The 20,394-nt window shown below is 46.6% G+C and overlaps 1 protein-coding gene across 4 annotated transcripts in view; it reads left to right on the plus strand.

The window, feature by feature from the left end:
* MAP1S (microtubule associated protein 1S) overlaps positions 1-20,394 on the plus strand; it is a 48,643-nt gene that overhangs the window by 14,782 nt on the left and 13,467 nt on the right. For 2 of the 4 annotated variants that reach the window (XM_085849651.1, XM_085849653.1), the window contains exons 4-6: positions 8,724-8,864; positions 10,635-11,264; positions 12,035-15,437. In XM_085849651.1, coding sequence (XP_085705777.1) covers positions 8,724-8,864; positions 10,635-11,264; positions 12,035-15,437 — 4,174 coding nt within the window. Of the gene's footprint in view, positions 1-3,550; positions 3,684-8,723; positions 8,865-10,634; positions 11,265-12,034; positions 15,438-20,394 lie in introns of those variants that run through there. The other 2 variants (XM_085849654.1, XM_085849652.1) reach the window with 2 other exon arrangements.

The following is a 20,394-nucleotide window of genomic DNA, read 5'->3' on the forward strand; positions in this document are numbered from 1 at the left end:
GAAACTGTCCGAATCGGCTGTTTTATCTGAGCTAACCAACAAGCCGCAATGAAACTTGTACCAAAGATAAAGAGCTAAGAATAGTTATATCTGAAAATACGACAGCAGCAAAATGCCAAAGGATATTGTGAAGCTTAACATGATACAAAGGAAAGCAACCGCCTCAAATAGGAACAGGCGAAGGCCTTTAGAGGGTGCAGTGATGCTTTGGAGGACGACGTCGGCAAGAAAATTGAAGTGGAGGTAGCGCACACACACACAAACCACCCATGAAACGAGTTGGTTCCTCGTAAACTACGTGAGCGGAAGAAAGACTTCCGAAAGAGGTTGTATTGAAGGAAGTACCAATGTGGAAAGGATCAAGAACTAGTTCTCATTTTCAGAATCTTCTTGGCAGCCCACTGATTGTAGCAGGAGGAAGTCAAAAGTTTTTTTTTGAAGACCTTGCCATCAGGATGGGTCAGTTCAAGATTCAGGAGCATAATGAAGGAAAGTGTTTCATCAGGAGATCCGTCTTTGCAGCAGCTATCGTCGTGTTGGCTTAATCTCAACAGTTGTCACGATCTACCATTGACTCTTAAACTCGATCCGACCTGTTCCTGATGAACACCTGAGGCCAAACCAAAATGGATGTTGCGGCGAAATTGCATTATTGTACTGCGGAGGCTAATAGAAGGAATCTGTGCCCACACCCTTCCTGCACGAACGACATTCATTGACTTTATTTCGGCAAGATGCTGATCGTACTTTATTTCGGCTTACTGGACCCCCTGATGAACTTGTGAAGGTGATTTTTGAGTATGTATTGGGAAACTTGTGCCGAGATACATTCACCTGATGTGAAAACCTGATTTCTTGTTTTTCTGAACGTCTGGCAAACCCTCCTATCGACTTTCTTAACGGTCGTCTTGAAGTTCATTCGCACAAACTCCTGGGGCTCAATATCAGCCATGATCTTTCTTGGGCAAACCACATTTCAAAATGGCCTCCAAAGCCAGCCACCAACTGGGCATCCTCCGTCGTGCAAAGTCTTTCCTTGACACACCTGAAGTTGTCTGTCCTGCTTTACAGAAGGGTCTGTTTTTACTTCTATTTCCTTTAAGAAATAATTTTCTGGTGCTCTCGTTTAACCAATAGTTTTTTTTGGGGGCCCAGAGAGGAGCTTGTACATACATTACATTGACTGACGGACAAAATACGAAAATCTCCTCGTATTACATGGTTTGGTTTGGGAGTCTGTCAAGAGGCAATTTTGAGATGGAGAAGGGATTTGATGGATGTTGTACTCCACTTCTTTCCGCTTTCAATGTGCGATGGTCTGAACATCGGAAAAAGAGCTCCATCGTTCTATACCAACTCTGTATGTTAAACTTTGAGGACATCTCACATCTGGGCACTGCTGCTGCTACTGTTGCAAAAACAAACCTGCTCACAATCTTGTACTCTGGACACTGAAACAGGAAAAGCCAAAGTGGGCAGACCAGCTCTCAACTCAATTAATGTGTTGGACACCTGTCCCCCCCCCCCCCGGGCCCCACACACGACAGTCCTACACCAAAGTGTCACCTCCAACACAGAGGCCTCGGCCTGGTGACTGTGTTTGACAGACAAAGGTTATATGGTCATCAGTTAAACATCAAGCAGAACCACCAATCTGGATTTCGAGCTTATTTGCCCTCATCGTTTCATTTCAGGACAGCATGCTGATAAATATTTGACCAATGGTGACCACATTCGTTGTTTATTATATCAGATGCACCTGCTGACTGTTATGGTGAGCATTGCCGCAGATTGTCTCGCACGGTAAATCCGCACAGAGCAACCGTCCGTCTGCCACTCAGTTCATGCTAATGTCAGACTGTCTCCAATGGGGATCGGGGGAGTGCTCGTCACATTCGATATATATTTAAATGTAAAATGTGCACGTCCCATTTTTAAGGTGGTTGGGGGCTGTGTCCTCTGAGGACTTGTTGGGTGGTCGCTAGACTACCCTACCCTTATTCTCAGGTTTTCTGTTTGTTTGTTTGTAATGGACAGCTCTGGAGGTCAGAGGAGTCAACTGATTTTGATGAAACTTGACTGGTAGGTTCATACCAGGATCTAGTTATATGCTTTTGAGCACCGTTGCTATGGATGCCACCGTTGTCTTGCTACGGGACTTTGAAATTTTTGAAAAAAATCTGAAATTTTTTTTTGAAAATCAAAAATCTGCTTCCGTGCTTTTATGTGCACTATAATCAACCTCTTTGTCAAATTTTCAGCCTGATCCATCAAAAAACTATGACTAGTATGCAATTGTATTACTATATGCTTTCACCCCAACGTTTGCGTTGGGATTCCCTAACGTAGGGTTAGGGAATCGAACACGTATGATAAATGGACAGTTGCTCATCATGTTCCTATATGGAACAACGACCGCAAAAATGCCATCTGATGTGTTCTCTTATCTACATATTTGAAATTCGCCTTAGTCTGGCGACCACCCATGTCGCCTACCGGCTTGTCATTGTTTCATTGCAGCACAAATATTGATAATTTTATCGTATAAATAATTTGTAATAATGCACGCTGCCTTCCTCGCTCTTCTGTTTCCTGCAGTAGAAACTCCCACTTTTGATGCAAGATAGGCAGAAATGTTTCACCGACAATATTGCAACACGTTGCGTGAGCAACGCTGCTTCGGATTTCCTCATCGTGGTGCTTTGGTTCTTGATGCTATCGGATTGTTTGTGGATCTTGAGAAGTGTAATTTGTTTAAAATTCAACATATTTATTTATTTTTTTTGTGGTGTGCCAACATTGTAGTTGCTGGGAACGAAAGTTACCACCTGTGAAGTGAAACGAGGTGTAACTTGACAAAGTGTGTTCAGCAAGGCCTGTACTTGGTCGAGCTCAAATGGTTCGGCTCGTGCTTTGAGCGAGCTCTCGAGTGTTGGTGCCCACAAGTGCTCGTGTCTGTTTATGTGCAGAATATGGTGACTGCCACGATTTGTTGTGTGTGTGCCAAGTGCTACAAATTAGGCTTTCCCTTTTAAAGAACAGAGCTGGCAATTTTGCACCACATGATGGCAAAACTTCAAGAGGAGTTACACAAACTGGCAATCATTTTGATTGATCAACGATATATGGTTCTTTGCATTATCCATCTTAACGAGGCTCGCTTACGAGCTCCCTTTGTATTGTCAGCAGATTCCTGATTGATTTTCTTTAACTGCTTGGTGTTGGTAAGCTACTGCTCTGCTCGCAACGGGCTTGACGTCGATGATCTGTGGTTGCGTCGAAATGGATACTTTTTGAGTCGAGTGAAGGCGATGATCTGATGAGTGCGGGTATTTATTCAGGCCTTAGTAAATTTGGTGCCGGCGAGGGAAAAAGGAAGCATCCTCTGCACAATTTTAACCTGTGTCGGTGACGATATGATTTAATGCTCGAGTTGGTTGCATGTCGATGCAGGCAAGCTGCCAGTGCTGGAAGGAACGTCCTGTTTTGAACGCGAGAGAGTTGTGTAACACACCTTGGTATCAATATTTTGTTGTAACCAGAGGTAACAAAACTTTCCTTGTGGGGGTCGGGACTGTTGTACTCTCATTGCACTGTGCAGTGTCGGTGAGGTGTCTTGGTTGCACGTGAGGTCACGTGGCACGGAGATAGCCGATCGATCGCCCTGGAGCGACCCAGAGATTGTGAGTGTGTGCGGGTTTTTTAATTTATTTATTTATTTTTTGTTAATACATATATTTTTGTGTTTGCAGGTGGTGGTGGTGGTGGTGGTGATGTACGTGGTGGAAGTTATGCATTTGGGACTTGTGTCGGTGTGGTGTTATTTGTGTCTGAGCTTGGATTTAGCCAAGAGCTGCTGCTGCAGGTCCATATGTGTGTAATCTGATAGCTTACTGAGAGCGGTACAGGCCAGATGGAACCATTCGCCGCATCTTGGGTATCTTGGGCATCTGGCAAAACCTCCTCTGGCCCTGGAGATAATGATGCGAGTGTTGTGGTGGGCCTCGTTCGTCTTTGTCTCCGGTTGGAATGGAGAGAAAGGGGGAAGACTGACGAAGGGAAGTCACTCCCCAAAGAGGAAAGAAAAAACATTGTTGTTGTTGTTGTCATGTGTGGTGATACGAGTCTTTGTGTGAGGGGTTCGTGTGAAGATGAGGAGTGGGCCAGACCATCGGGACGCGACTTCTCTGTCCTGACGAATCCAGGCAGCAGGGAGGGGTGGGAAACACCCCCCACCCCCCCCCGTCTTGTGTTGGTTGGGGGGGGGGTTGTGCAAGCACCCCAAAGAGATGTCTGATAGTTGCCTTTGTTGTTGTTGCTGCTGCTGTTTTAGGCTATTCTGGCTGCTTCATGATGTGGTACGATGCCGGAATCGTTCTTGGGCCTTTCCTTGGAGCTCTTTTTTTTTTTTCGGCCATTGGGCTCTCGTGGTTAAAAATTGCACATTGAGGTCGGAACGGCGAAGGTGTCGAATAGACTTATTTTAATTTGTATCCAATTTTCATTAATCTTTGGTCCGATGGGGTTGTATTCCTTGGCAATTTCAGCTGCAAACAAATTCCCTGTAATTTCACCCAATTGTTCTGACCAATCAAAAGCTGGAAGCCCATCGTTTTTGAGGTCGAAGGTCAAATTTGCAGCGACCGATTTTGCAAGTACTGGTCAATTCTTAAACGTTTATTGTGAGGATGTATATATATATATATATATTTTTTTTTTTTCTGCTGCCAAAGGTGAAGGAGGTTGTTTTCTACCCTCAGTGTCTTGCAAAATCGAATATTTTTTCAAGTATATTGGTCAGTCTTCTTTTTTTTAGTTGTTGTTGTTGTTGTTGTTATTCTGTGTTTGTCTCTTTGTCTGTATCCTACAGGTTACAATTATAAACCGATCATCATGAAACTTTAAAAAGTTGGAGAGGTCGTCTCAACCGAGAAGCCTATTGATTTTTTGAGGTCAAAAGTCATCCTGAGGTCACATTTCCGAAATCGTCATTTTTCATCCGATTGACTTGAAATGTGAACAAAATTTGCGTAATTGTGTCATTGAATTAGGAAACCAACTATTTTTAAGGTCAAACTTCTAATCGTCAATTTTCTTCTGATTAACCTGGAAAATGAGCAGCAATTGCGTAGTACATCGCTGAATTTGGAACCACACTTTTTGAGGTCAAAAGGTCAGCTCAAGGTCAACCTTTATTCTAAGATGATCAATTTCAATCTGAAAAATGATCACTTTTCATTCCTATTGACTTGAACTTTGGTTAAGATTGTGAATTTTAATTTTAATGAAATGGACAATATGTATCCATGGCAACCTTTGGAGAGGGGCGGTGGATTCTGCAAGTATCGTGCTCTGCACAGCTTCTTTTTCTTGTTTGTGTGCAGGATATCTCAAAAATTTGTTGAAGGATTCGGATGAAATTTTGTGGACAGGTTGTGTGTGTGACAAGGACGAACTGATTAGATTTTGGTGAAGATCCTGATCCAAATCGGACTACTATAATTTTTTTCTGGTGATTCTTCACCATTGAGAGTGAGGGCCAAAAATGATGTATAGCACAATATCTCAAAAAGTGGTGAACGGATTCAAACGAAACTTGGTGGACAGGCTGGGTGTGTTGTAAGGATGAATTGATTAGATTTTTGTGAAGATCCAAATCCAGATCTGGATATGAGAATTCTTTAATTTTTAAAGTGATTCTTCACCTTTGAGAGATCGGACCAAAAATGATACAATACTGTATATAATGATATTTAAAAATTGTATTGGGCCAAATATGTTCTCGTGTATCAGGTGTTGCGTGGTGGAGGTATGCGCTCTACCGAGTGCCCTTCTAGTTATATACTGTTTTCGTCAAAATGAGATCTTTGTTCCAAATGGCTATCGAACAATTTTATTACAAAAAGGTGACAAGTACAAAACCATGTTTGATAAAGGACATGAAGCACAAATCTGAAGACTCAACAGAGGAAGTGCATCAAATCTGCATTTATTTTGTTATGGATCTGAAAACCATATGCATTCAAACATACAGATGTCCCAAAAGTCAGTTATTCCTTTAAGTACATGAGAAGACAGGTCCCTTCCTTTTGTCTAGTGGGAGAATCAAAGGTGTGTGTTGTGATGTGATGTTTTTATGTAGGTTATTAAATCTTTACATCCAACAACCATCCCAACCCCCATCATGATCCACTACCCACCCGCTGTCTACTCGCACCCTGACTTGCCGAGGCAAGACCTTGCAGCCGTTCCTTGCCGCTTCCACAAACGTTCCTTTTCAACGTTGTAACTCTTGCTCGACAAGTGCAAACACGCGTTTGGGGGGGGTTGGGGGGGCTGGTTTTTCCCCCAACAAGGCCAAGACCCCGCCCAGAAAGGGTGGATCCGTGGAGGCCCTGTCCAATCGGGGCAGACGGTGATGTCTGTTCCACCGAGCCCCCGCCCCGTTCGTGGAGGTCCATAAAGAGACACCATCCTCAGTCTTGAGGGGAATTCTTTGGAGGAGTGAGTGGTTGGTGTGTGTCGTGTGTTCTGAGCTGGAGTGAGAGTTCAGCTCTGCGTGGAGCATTTGAGGGCGTTCGTCGGAGGTTTATTGGAGACGGGGCATTCGTGGAAGTTTTGCTGGGTCCTGTCCATGACCCTGCGTACTGCCCCCCGCCCTGGGACTCCGACGACTACTCTCAAGTTCCTCCGCGGACACGAGCCCCACGCGTGTGACTGGGCCGGGCTGCACGGCCATTGGCAGGTGCCGCACCACGGAGCACCCCATCCCTCCAACGTGCAGGTACCCCGCCGAACCGTGACCCCAGCTCGTCTCTCCCTGGCTGTGGGGGGTCCTAATAAAACACCTGGGTTTGATGTGTGTCTGTGTGTGGCGCTGTCTCTTAAGTAGAACTGCTTCAGTGTTTATTTCTGATCATTGTGAATTCTTTGTTGTATATTCCACGATAAGTCTTGCTCCGTGTCCTTCTTATTGTAAATAAACCATTATTAGAAATGTTCCCAGTTCGTTTCCGTCCTTTCTTTCATTGGTCCAGAATGGTTTGGATCTGAGTTTTAGCCGGGTCTTTGTTCCCGTTAATCTGCTCATCCAAGCCGGCACAGCTTTGGCAGCTCCGCTTGACCGCACCCGAACCGGAGTTTGTAGTTGGAACTCTACTGCAGTCTGTAAAGTGACCCCGTTCGAGCAAGACTTGCCGAGGGCGTGGATCCCCGGTAGCCGAGACCGCGTGGTTACTTAGGTAAATTGGTTCCAGACAAAAAGACCCAACGTCACGCGGTCGAGATATTGGAGTTTCACGGTCGGGTCAGCGACCCGCCGGCTCACGGAATTATCCGAGAGCAACGGCCTACGATTCCGGGGAGACAAGGTAACCTCCCCCACCTCGTGGTCGTTCTTGTCACCAAACCCTGGCCCACAACTATATTATGGTTTATAAGAAAGCAAATGTCCTTGGTCACTGCCACATATCCACCGATGACGACGCAAGGCCTGGGAAGGGTGGGATGAAGGCAAAATAAATTGATATCACAAGTAATGATGAGACGATCCTTTCCCTGGAGTGATTGATTATGCCCACCAGCGTCTACGAGATTTACACTCCGGGCATCAGGATTAATTGTTTTTTTTTTTTGTATAACGTGTTGGAACTCAGAACGGATCAGGAGGTCCAGGAAAATAAAAAGGAGGGATGGGGGAGAGGAATACTCCAACAACTTCAAAACTTGCCTTTATTCATTTGAGAGGGTCCACCGCTCCGTTGAAGCCTTGCACTCCTCATGAGGCACATAACGGATGTGGAAGTGAGTGAGAGTGCGCGTGTTGAGAGACGTGGAGGATGGGAAGGGTGAAAATAACAAACTTGTATGAACTCTCATTCACAATGCATGTTTATCACATGTGCACAGTTTAACTGAATTGCTAAACAGAGTCGGCCGACGAACAGATACCAACTCGAATCCGGTGTGTACGTCCTCTTGACTTGCCCGAGAGGTGCACGACGTTCCCGTCGTGCTCGGAACCATCGCGATGTATTACCTACTGGAGTGATAATAAATAAATAACCTCAGTTTTTTTTTTTTACTATCTTATAATTTATATTTTATTTATTTGTTTGTTTGCAAAATTCCACCCCCCCCCCTTTAAAAAAAAATGTATTTATTTATTTTTAAATAGCCTTTTCAACTCAAAACAAACTTGATTGTGATTGGATAAAAACATCTTGCACTCAAATTTATGCAATTTGAGAACAAAGTAACGATTGTATTCTCATTTGGCCTGCAGTGTTGTGCGGCTGTTTTTGCTGGGTGTAGTGGGTGGCCATATTCTGCAAGTCTTGCTGTGTTCCAGAGTTTCATTTGCTTATCGTTTTGAGCCAAATTGGTGTCCGCGTCGGTGTCGACTGTTGAGCAGCCAAGTCGCGGTTATCATCGGCCAAGCTGGATTTTAAACATTGTGTTAAAAAAAAACAAAAAAAAACCTGTCTTGGGATTTTTCAACCTGTTCGTTTGTCGGATCTGGTGCCAAATCTCACAACTGGCCACAGGTGTTGATTACAGTGGTTTGAAGAGGAATCCTGCATGCTACAAAGCCGGTCATGATTAATAGCCTTTGCCCTGTTGAAGGCGTTCGAGAGTTTGGGTCTTGCTGATGGGAGAATATTGTACCCATTGATCTGTCATCGGTGTCAGGCTGTGGATGATTGCTACTTGTCTGTGAGCAGGTCACCCGGCTGTTAAGCAGCACAGCCCGACACAAGCTGCTGCTGTTGCTCGGCCAAAGTGACGAGGAGAGTGGTGCTTTGCTGTTGCAACAAGGAACGTTCGGTCCTTATTGTCTCTTCACTGCCTGCTCACAGCCGCAGGTATGCAACATCTTTTCAGTAAAACAGGAATCCAATGATGATTTGACATTGCCTCATTCTGACGACCAAAAGATGTGCTCGTGCTCGCGCACGCGACGGGGAGCGAGTTACGAATCTGTGTCTGAAAAGAAAATTGGGCGCGTGTGTACCGCTGGACCTCTTGGCTCGAGAAGGCTTGTGAAAACAAGAGAAACATCACCTGAGGAGGACTCTTTTTTTTTTTTTTTTTCTGTTTGTATTTGTATCAAAATTGCGAGGTTGCCGACTTGGACTTGTTTGTTGGTTGGCTGTGCGTTATCTTTATAACCCAACAATGGATCGTGTGCATGCGCAAGTCAAAAGGTATCCGTGATGATTTATTAAAAACTGTGTGGCGTTGACCACATTGTACTTGCAGGTATGGACACTAACTGTCGGTGCCATTGTGAAGCGGTTTCATCCTTGAGCAGTCGGTAGTCGTCGTCGTAAGGGAGTTAACATGATCGTTCCGCTGTCCGTTTGCACCAAAGGAGAGCAGCGTGCAGTGATGCGACGTTTGTGGGCTGAAGATGTACCAGGAGCAGAAATCTATCGCAGACTTTCAGCACAATATGGAAACAGTGCTTTCCCACAGCGGAGTGTATGATTGGATTACCGTGTTCAAAAACAATCGCAGAATTGTTGCTGATGATGAACAATCTGGATGCCCATCCACGTCCACAACAGAAGAAAACATTGAATGAGTCCGCGCCACGATTCTGGATAACCGACGGTCGACTATTGATGAAGTGGCACAACATCTGAACATCAGTTGTGGTTCCAGACATGAAATCAACAACAACCGACTTGGCTTTCATAAAGTTTCTGCATGATGGGTTCCAGAAGGGCACAAGCGCAACGGTGCGACAATCTGCCAAAGCCTTTTGAACCGCTTTTGTCATAAAGGGAAGGTTTTTTTTTTTTTTTGAGACCCATTGTCACTGGAGACGAGACGTAAATTTACCATTACGAGCCAGAGAGTAAACGCCACAGTCTGGAGTGGAAACATCAGACATCACCAGTCAAAAAGAAGTTCAAAAGTAAACCATCGGACATAAAAGTGTTAACACTTTTCTGGGATTTACAAGGCTCAATTTTGGAACACGATCAAGAAGGGGGCACAACGGTAAGCAGTGTCCATCATTGTGAAATGCTCCATGACCAGTTGAAACCAGCTATTTGACGGAAACGCCGAGGTGTACCATCAAGATGTTCATTGTTGCATGACAATGCCCGTTCACACACTGCTGCCCATACTGTGGAAACCCTCCGGTAATTGAACTTTGAGTTGTTGGAGAATCCTCCGTACAGTCCTGACCTGGCCCTTTCAGACTTTCACCTGGTTGATCCACTCAGACGCTCAGAGGCCACCACTTTTCCAGTGCCCAACAAGTGAAAGAAGCGGTGCATGTGTGGCTCGTCACTCAGCCAAAAACTTTTTTTTTTTTCCTGGACTGGGCATGTTATCTTCCATGTACATTGTACATATATATATATATATATATATATATATATATATATATATATATATATATATATATATATATATATATATATATATATATATATATATATATATATATATATAATGATTGGTGAAGACTTGATCGTTGCTTATCCATACTCTGACATGGTCTGTTGCATAAATTATTTTCTTACCTGTGTTTAAATTTTTTTTTTTTTTAATATAGTGTAAAATATATATTCCCCTGAAGATGTAACATTGTCCTATTTTTGTGCTGCTTATTGTAGGTGCTATCAGCATTAGGTGGTGTGGATCCTAAGGAGCGTGCTGTGCTTACGTTGTGCTGTTCTGCTGGACAACCCTGGGTCCCCCTGTTTGCCACCAAGCCGTGCTCCAACCTGCTTGAGGTGCGGCTTAACCCAGACACTCAACACGACGAGATGGAGGGTGCAAGTGAGATGGCGGAATACCTTGCCGAGTCTGCCTTTGTGCCTTCTCCATTTGATGTCCTGGAACCCCCAGCAAGTGGGGGGTTCCTGAAACTGTCCCGGCCTTGTTGCTACGTATTTCCTGGTGGATGTGGGGACTCCGCTCTCTTTGCGATTAGTGGCTTCACGCTGCTTGCAGGTGGTGGAGCAGAACGGCGTGCAGCTTTCTGGAAGTTGGCTCGCCACCTGGATCGGCTTGATGCTGTGTTAATACCGCATGCAGGTTGTGACACCCTGCCTGGTATTGTGGCCTTGTTGCGCCGCAAGTTAGCCGAGGCTGAAGCTCAGGAGGGGACTGAGGTTGATGGAGAAACTGCAGTGAACATCAACGGATCCAGTGACTGGCTACGAAATAGTGTCTCTCCGGAACTGGGTGTTGTTTTCTTCAATGCCCCTGAGAAACCACTCGAGCATGAAGCCAACTTCAAGGTGTGCAATTTTGAGTGAGGTTTACCTCTGCATGTTTGCAGCCACACTGACTGAACTGAAGTAATAGAGCCCGAGCCCGTCTTGTTACTGACGCTGCATATTGACCGCCACCGAAGGTGGACGGAGGTTATATTTTTACCGACTCCCTCTGTCTGTGCCTGTGAACAAAGTGTATCAAAAAGTTGTGGACAGATTCAGAAAATTTGGTGGACACCTTGGGTGTGACAAGGATGAAATTATTCAATTTTGCTGATGATCTGCATCTGGATACTGCAAATTAAGTGATTCTTCACCATTGTGTGAAATGGCTGAAAACTATAAAAAGCACGGATTCTGATCAAACTTGGTGGACAGGTTGGGTGTGTGACGAGAACGAACCGATTCGATTCTGGTTCAGGTCTGGATCCAGATCCGGCTTATCTGTAGATAGAAAACGTAAACTGTTCAGCCTGGCGGAGTGATGCGCTCCACTGAATGCCGTTCTAGTTTTGGTTGATGAGTTGTATGTATACTTCTGTGATTTAAAAAATAATAATAATTACCAAATTTTGAGGCAAAATGTGACAAAACATGAAATGCAATGTTTACTTTTGAGCGTCTGATTCGTTTTAATTTTATCCATACCTTTTGGTTAATCTGGGAGCACCGGCATCATCAAATTTGCAAGCAGAAATGTGGAACTCCACTTGCTATAAAAGTAGTTGTATGAACCTGTCTGAGCATTGAAATAGCTTGGATTTCTAACCTGGATTCTGTAATATTTCCCACAGGAAAATGAAATGTGTCTTGTCCTGGACTTGCTGAACCGCCTTGGTATTACTCCGTGGCCGCTTTTCCGCACGCCAAGCTCACCTGCAGAGCCTCTGGTGCTCTTTCAAAAGCTAGGTGTTGGACGCCTTGAGCTTTACGTGTTGTGCCCTGCGCGTGCGACTGTGAAAGGGATGAGTGTGGGTAGCAAGGCGAGGACCGGTTTGACCACAGGACACGAGGGCAATGCGAGATCGAACTCTGTTGCCGTGCTGTTGGTTTGGCATCCGTGCTGTCCAGGAGAGAAAGTGGTCCGTGTCCTTTTCCCAGGCAATGTGGCACAAGACAAACTACTGGAAGGCCTGGAGCAACTGAAACATTTGGAGTTTTTACAAAGCCCTGAAGGCAATGCACACGTGCATCTTCCCAAGGAGAGACAACACATGACCAAGGTGCAAGGAACGTCTGCAGGAAGTAGAAGGGAGGGAGCAACAGGCCTTGTGAAGAGTGACTCCAGAACCGAGTTGGCGAAGGCATCACGGATGGAGAAAAAAGTTGATGGGACTACTGTTTTCAGAACAAAGGTGACAAAGACTGTAAAAGATTTTGGTGTTGGTATTAAGGAGACCAGGACCGGGAAATCGGAAGCGCCGGTATCAAACAAGCGGGATGTGGCCAAAGAAGTCAAAGCTCAAAGGGAAGTGCAAAAAGACTTGAGGGTAAGAAAAACATCAGACTCCAAGTTCACTGCACCAGGTGGTGATACAAAGGTTTTGGGCAGCAAGTTGGGCACTGTGAAAAAGCAGGCCCTTGAAGGAAAGAAACAACCCCCGAAAGGAAAGGAAATGGTCAAAGGCAAGGTGGATAAAAAGTCGAACATTCCAAAAGATGTCTCATCCAGTGGGGGGCTAGAAAAAGAGCCCCCTCCACCGTCAAAGGATGGATCTGCATTAACATCTCCTGAAGACCTAACCAAAGATTTCCACGAGTTGGTTGATGAAAAAGTCTCTGGAAATTTTGCTTGCAAGGATAAATTTGGAGTCCTCATTCCTAGTCCACAGGCAGACGAGGAGATGGTGGTTATCTCGAAGTCGACTGATCTTGGAATGCCTCTCGTTTCTCCAGATGAAGGAATCACCACCACAGATGTGGAAAACAACCTTGAGCCGTCACCATTTGAGGACGAAAGTCAAAGCTCGAACAAGTTGCTCCACTCAAAGGATGATGGAGGTGAACTTGAGGAAGGAAAGGATTGTAAACAGCATCCAGAAGTTGTAACATCTACGACTGAGACCGAGTGTGTGTACAGCAGCCATGTTGCTCAGAGTGTCCTTTTGCACACCGTAGCTAGTACTTGCACACCCACGAATGATTCTAAAGGTGAGGCAAGTTGTAGAGGGCCTGATGGGGTAGCGATCTTCCCTTTCGGTGGTCACGGTGAACCTGCTACTCTGTCTTTCATTCACAATGAAATTATGCCAGGCTACTCGGAACCGGAGCCAACAAACTCCGACGATGAAATGGCAGAGGACTACATGCAAGGAACAGCACGATGCTGTGGCAGAGGTGATGGATCACTCGCTCCACAAGGACCAATCAAGTTTTGTGCCGACTCAGATTTTGGCGCATCTCCAGCTGCTGCTCGTTTCACGCCTTTCGAGAAGCCTCCTCCTAGTGACTTTGCTATTGCTCTTGATACAATGCCAACAGAATGTTTAAGCAATGTTGATATGGGAACTCCTGGAAGCTACGTTTTTGGAAACGTGGGCTTGCGCTCAATTGGTGAGGCTGAGGAAAGGGAGTCCCCGACGAGTACGCCATCAAGTGCTGGCAACACTCCCTACGTTCAGTCTCCGATACTGGAGGTAGCCGGTTATGCTTTGGGCAATGTACCCTCTGCTGTCATTAGCACAGCGACAGATGTAGGTTGCATGGTTCCTTCGGTGAAGATGCTATTTCCTCAGGCAATGGCAGCTGAACTTGTGAAGTTAAATATTGAAGCATCTCCAAGCAGCAACTCTCCCACGTCACCCAATCGCAGCAATGAGGCAACTTACAAATGCGATGTTTCGAGGTACAAAGAAAAGCAGGAAGGCTATGGCGATATTGCTTCCGGTGTGTTCCTGTCAACAGAGAATGAAGAGCAACAATGCTTTCCAGGCCCTCTTGAGGCATCGCTGAAGCACCCACATGGCACAAGCCAACACGCTTCAGCACGTGATGAAAGCAAAATGTCTGTGTCTGCAGCATCACTGTCGGACCATTCTGCCACATCGATCGATGAGGTTGGGCTTCTCGCACCAGCATCAACATCGACGACATCTCTTGGCACAAGTTCTTATTTGGAACATCTGACGGCAACTCCGACGACTGGAGACGAAGTGTCGCCCTCGTTGCACGCCGAAGTTGGTTCCCCTCACTCCACCGAGGTAGATGACTCTCTGTCTGTGTCAATGGAACAAGGGCCAGGGCAGATGACTGATGCAGAGGGTTTGGCTCGAGATGCTGGTGAGCCTCGACCCATGTCCATATCTCCACCTGAAGTTTCCCCGCGGCCGTCGGCTATTATGGATGCTTCTGCGCAATCTACCACGCCACTGTTCACTTCCAATGGTCCCACAGAAGTGGATTTCAGTCCTGTGGATGGAGGGTCTTCTTCCGGAGCACCACCAGCAGTGGCGAGTGGTTTCTTCGTGATCCAGGAAAGTATGGTTGTGCCGGCTTCTCCAAATGAAGGATGGGATGCCGAGTGTCACGAAGCAATTCTCAATGAAGATGAAGATTCCAGCCATGATGCAGACATATGTCTTGTAGCTGCATGCCCATTTCAGCATGACAATACAGAGGGGCTTCCTGCTCCTGAAGACCTATCGGACGATAGTTTGCGATCGCAAGAAAGATTAGGGACAGCGCCTGTGAAGGTGACTGATGACACACTCAGTGAGTCTGTGCCGTCCCGTAGTGATTCCGATATCCCCCCTTGCACAGATGACTGCTCCTCAGTCACAGCTGATGCTCTGCTGGATTCTGATGAGGAGCTGAAGGCAGGGGATAAAAGTGTTGAAGAAAGGGAACGATGCAATATGCATGATATCCCGGGCGATGGTGAAGAGTGTGGTATTTCTGTGCAAGCCAGCTTCTGTTCTCCACCACTGGACCCATCACCTCTACCTCCTGATGCCGATGTGTGCATGACTAATCCAGATGCGAGGAAAGACGCGAAAGGGAAAGCTTCCAGGACGCTTGGCAAAACGGGATCTGCTGGCGTACAAAAGCCAGATAAGGCACGAGGAACCTCAGGTGTTCCTGGGAAGTCTTCAGGTGCCATGAACGCAGGAAAGACTCTGTCCAAGGCGGCGAAGGGTGTCCGTGATGGGAAATTGAGCAAAATGGATGAGAAGGTTGGAGTGGGGCTCGGTGCCAAAGGTATGTTGATTTTTTTTTTTTGCATCTGGAGTGTCTCTCTGTTTTGTGAATAAATATTGCTGCAGAAACGGCACCTCAGGGGTTAATAAGATGTCGATTATGTCGTAGTTATTCCTCAATTGAGTGCTTGGAGTCAGCGTTAAAGTAATTGACTGTGATACATCGACATTGCAAATATATATTGCGAAACCGACCGTGGCGTGTCTAAAATTAGATGACATCTCGCGTATGTTCTACTGACCGATTTTGTGGCGGATCTGGAGGGAAAACTGTCGGATGAAATTCAACGAAACTTAACAGGATTATTACTCTCCACCTGAAGTTTATACTATGCAACATTTGATGACGTAGGTCACGTGGTATGGCAGCCATATTGGATTTACTTCAAAACCTAAAAACATCTTCTTCTCCAGAACGGATGACACGACAGCCTCAATCTTTTGCACACATTTGCTAAGTTCCATGGTAATGTTAATTTGTTAATTTGGTCGAAATCGTTACATAATTTATATGATTTAAAATGATGCCGATTCGCCTCATTAAATATGCAAATGAGAGTTGAAAAATTTAATGACAAATTTAGATATCACATAAACAGGGGACTCCAAATATGTTTATAGCATGTCTGGACTTGACCCCAGTGAGGCCCCAGAGACCCCCAAAGTTGAAAATCACCCATTTTTGAAATGTCATAAAATAAAAACAACGCTTGGATGAAATTCAATGAAACTTATCCATTTAATAACTCTCCACCTGAAGTTTATACTTTGAAAATTTTGATGACGTCGGTCACGTGGTGTGGCGGCCATATTGGATTTTCTCCAAAACCTAAAAACATCTTCTCCAGAAGGGATAATCCGACAGCCTCAACCTTTTGCACACATGTCCGATATTCCATGGGAATGTTAATTTGGTCAAAATCGTTATTTAATTTATATGATTTTAAATGATGCCGATTCGCCTCATTAAATATGCAAATGAGAGTTGGAAAAAATTAATGACAGATTTAGATAGCACATAAACAGGGGACTCCAAATATGTTTATAGCATGTCTGGACTTGACCCCAGTGAGGCCCCAGAGACCCCCAAAGTTGAAAATCACCCATTTTTGACATGTAAAATGAAAACCAAAGAAGATAGACAACAAGTGACCACACATTCTGGAAGATATTTTAACGTTTTTCAAGTTCGCCATTTACATTAATATGCAAATGTGGAGTTATTGGACTTTTTTGCGGACTTGAAAATTTGTCCAGCCTCGATTTGTCCAATGTGAAGTTTCTTTCTCTATCATGTATTGCAATGGATCATGCAATTAGATTTTGGACTTGGTCCTCTCCCCAAAAAAAAGAAATTGTTAGAGAATTTTTTTTTGCATTTCTACACGTTTTAAGTGATTTCCAACCCCCGCCAAAAAAATTGTTGAAGAAAAATTTTTTTTGCAACTTTTTTTTTTCAACAAAATTTAAATTTTTTTTTTTGCATTTCTACATGTTTTAAGTGATTTCCAACCCCCCCCCCCCCGCCCCAAAAAAAATGGAGAAAAGAACTATAACTGTCAGCACTGTTGACATCATATTTAATGAATAAGATATAAGGTTCACTTGAGTGACCCAGCAGTATTGGCGGCGGAGGTTTTGCACTCTCCCGAGTGCTCCCCCTCTAGTTTCCTTTCTCATGTTTTTATCTACCACAATTTTTTATATGCCCGATATATGTGTGTGTGTATATATATATATATATGTATGTATATATATGTATATGTATATGTATGTATGTATATATATATATATATATATATATATATATATATATATATATATATATATATATTGTTGTGGTTACCAGATTCGCAAACCACCATTCAGGTCCCTTAGGTGAGGTATCTCGGTAAGTGCATGTGTAGTTAGGCCCAAACCCGTTGTCTAGTGGGAATACATGTCATTTATGCGAGCTGCGACTCTTCAGGATAGCCGTTTTTCTTTTACTATCTTTATTTTGGACCAACCGCCATGATCACAACCACAACATCAACCACCGACCACAACCACCGCTTCACCACAACCGCCACGACCTTCACGCACACCTCACAACCGTAGCATCGCCACCGTTCTTGCCCCGCTGTGGGTACCGGTGTTGGACTCATGCAGAACGCGCGTCGAACAGCGTGTACAAAATCACGGATTTTGTGCTTCAAAAACGGATCAAAAACGACACACGCCCACTTTTTGCCGTCCAATCGGTGAGCGAGGGGCGATTTGGCCCCGCCTCCAGAACGATCGATATATGCAAATTTGTGGATCAAAAAGCCTTCACGCCCACTTTTTCTCGGGCCAATGGGGAGCGAGGTGAAAGGTCAAAGGGAGGGGGTCAAAGGCGAAGTTACGGGGGGATAAAAGGACGGTGTTCGTCAGTCAGAAGAGAGTCGCAAAGAAGAACGAGAAGGAGTCGAGAACGAGAAGGAGTCGGAACGGAGGGGACGAGTGTGGAAGACTGGAGCCCGAAGCCTGCAGTGGCTGGAGAAGCTGAAGAGAGTCGGACGAGGGGGTGCTCGCGTCGGTGCCAGGAGCTGTACGCCCGAGGGAGGCCGGCAGCGCGACCTGGCCGAGGTGGAGACGCACACCAGGGATAATGAAGATCCTCTATACCCCGAGCATCAGCAACCCCCTCCTGTTTCCCCCCGCGCTGAGATAGTGCGACCAAGGGGGCCACGTTCCCACCCCCTGCCAGGCACTGTCCACGAGGCCCGCGGGTTGCGGGGCCATCGCCGCTCCGCGTCTCATCACCAGACGGGTAGGCCCGACCCGGTCTCGGCCTCAGGCCTGCCTCATTCTTGGGGATGTTCTTTTCCTTGGTTTTGGGTATGTGTTGTCGGCGCCGTCTGTGAAGTAGAATTGTATAAGTGTTGCAGTGTGCTCGGTAGTCGGTATTAGCTCTGCACTGTGTTTTCACTTTTATGTTTGCTTTTTGTGTAAATGGAATTGTTTTCTTTTTTTTGTGTGCATTTGGTGTGCATTTGGCGCACCCGACATGACCCAGCTATACACCATGCTGGCAAAAATGTATGCGGAAACGACAGCGAAGATGATTGCGAACATGAACAAGCAAATGAATGAAGTGAAAACGACGATGGATGCGAATACACAACAAATAAACGAAAAGATGGATACAAAAATGAACGGAATGGAAACAAACATGAAGGAGGAAATGAAAGAGCTACGGGGTGAGACGCAGAACATGGGCCGAAGCCTGCAGGCGGCCATGAAGGCCGTGACCGGGGAGATAAAAATGGCGACTCCACGTGTGGGAGCAAACGAGCTGGGTGGGGGTGCAACGGCTGACAGGCCCGCGGTGGAGGCGGGTGAAAAAATAATTCGTGGAACGTGTTGGGCGAGGGTCGTGACGATGACCGAAAGGGAAAAATTAAATGGGGAGACCAAAACGTGTGAGACGAGACACGAGGTGACGACAACGGAAATAATAGTTGAGACAAGGGAGGTAAAGGGTGAAGAGTTGGCAGAGACACGGGAGATAGAAAAAATAGAGGAAAGACTACACGAGGAAGACGGGGTAAGTGACGCGCACACACACACGGAGGTAGTGGAGGACAATGGGGGTGAGCTCGCGGAGCGTGTTGGGACCCGGTGCGAGCACCTGGATGGCCTCCTCCAGGAACGAGGGGAGGGAGTATGCCCCCTTGAGGCGAGTCACGACCAGGTGAGTTCGGTCGTGCTTTGCGAGGTTGAGGGGACGGGTGCTGTGGACGGGTGCACGGAGAGCTTGGGGGGTGTAGAGGCCCCGGAGACCCTTGTGGGGACACGAATCCCCAGTGTGGTTGTCCCTGTGTGTGTGGTGCAAGGTGTGAGTGTGTCCCCGTGTGTGATTGGTGTGGTGGCGATGGTGCCGGAGTACGTGCTTCCCAGCACGCCGTGTGTGGATGAGGCACCGTGTGTGGAAGAGGCCGTGTGTGTGAGTGAAACGGCCAGTGTAGATGAGGCACCGCGGGTTAGTGCCCCCGCGTGTGTGGGTGAGGAACCGTGTGTGGATGAGGCACGGAGTGTGGGTGAGGCACCGCGGGTGAGTGCCCCCGCGAGTGTGGATGAGGCACCGCGGGTGAGTGCCCCCGCGAGTGTGGATGAGGCACCGCGGGTTAGTTCCCCCGCGTGTGTGGATGAGGCACGGAGTGCGAGTGAGGCACCGCGGGTGAGTGCCCCCGCACGCGTGAGTGAACGGCCGTGTGCAAGGTCGCTGTGTGCCAGGGAGACCGTGTGTGTGAGAGAGCGGTATGTGAGGGAGATGTCGGTTGGCATGCGGGAGCACGCAGCCGCATCTCCCGGTGTGAATGTGATGGAGTGGACTGTGTGCGTCGTAACACGCAGGTATGCGTGTGTGGAATGGACACGGAGACGGCGACAGAGGAGAGAAAGCCGAGTAGCGGCTGTAGTTGTTTCGGGGACCGTGCCGGGTTCGCCCAGCAGTGAGCACGCGGTTCGTGCTGTGCAACGCACGAGACCACCACGTGCTCGCTTGCGAGAGTGAAGTCCCGGTCCGGAAACGCACGCGGTGGATTTGCCGATCCCGCGGACGGACAAAGTTAGGCAGGTAAATGGATTTGGACCGGACGGGTTCTCCACGCGATCGTGTGTGTTAAGCTCCAACGGGCAAAGCACATGTGTTCGCGTGGGGAACCCCTCGAGACGTGTGGCTTGTGTGTTTTTTTTTTTTATGCGCACGGTGACGTCATGGCTGCACGTGGGGTTGGAATCCGGCAGGAGGGGTATCTCTGCCGGATGGTCCCGTCCAAGGAGGGACGAGGAACACGTGCAGCTGCATGACGTCACGGGCAGGTGCAAAGTGCGCGAGCTCTGAGTTGCCGCGCAGGTGCTGGGCATGAAAAAAAAAGGGAAAAACAAGCCTCACTTTCGGGTGTACAGGATTCCTGGGCAAGGGGTGAAAG

This window comes from Eptatretus burgeri, chromosome 12 (assembly GCF_056783735.1).
Source record: "Eptatretus burgeri isolate ZD-2024b chromosome 12, Ebu_testis_v1, whole genome shotgun sequence".
In the NCBI taxonomy this organism is placed as follows: domain Eukaryota; kingdom Metazoa; phylum Chordata; class Myxini; order Myxiniformes; family Myxinidae; genus Eptatretus; species Eptatretus burgeri.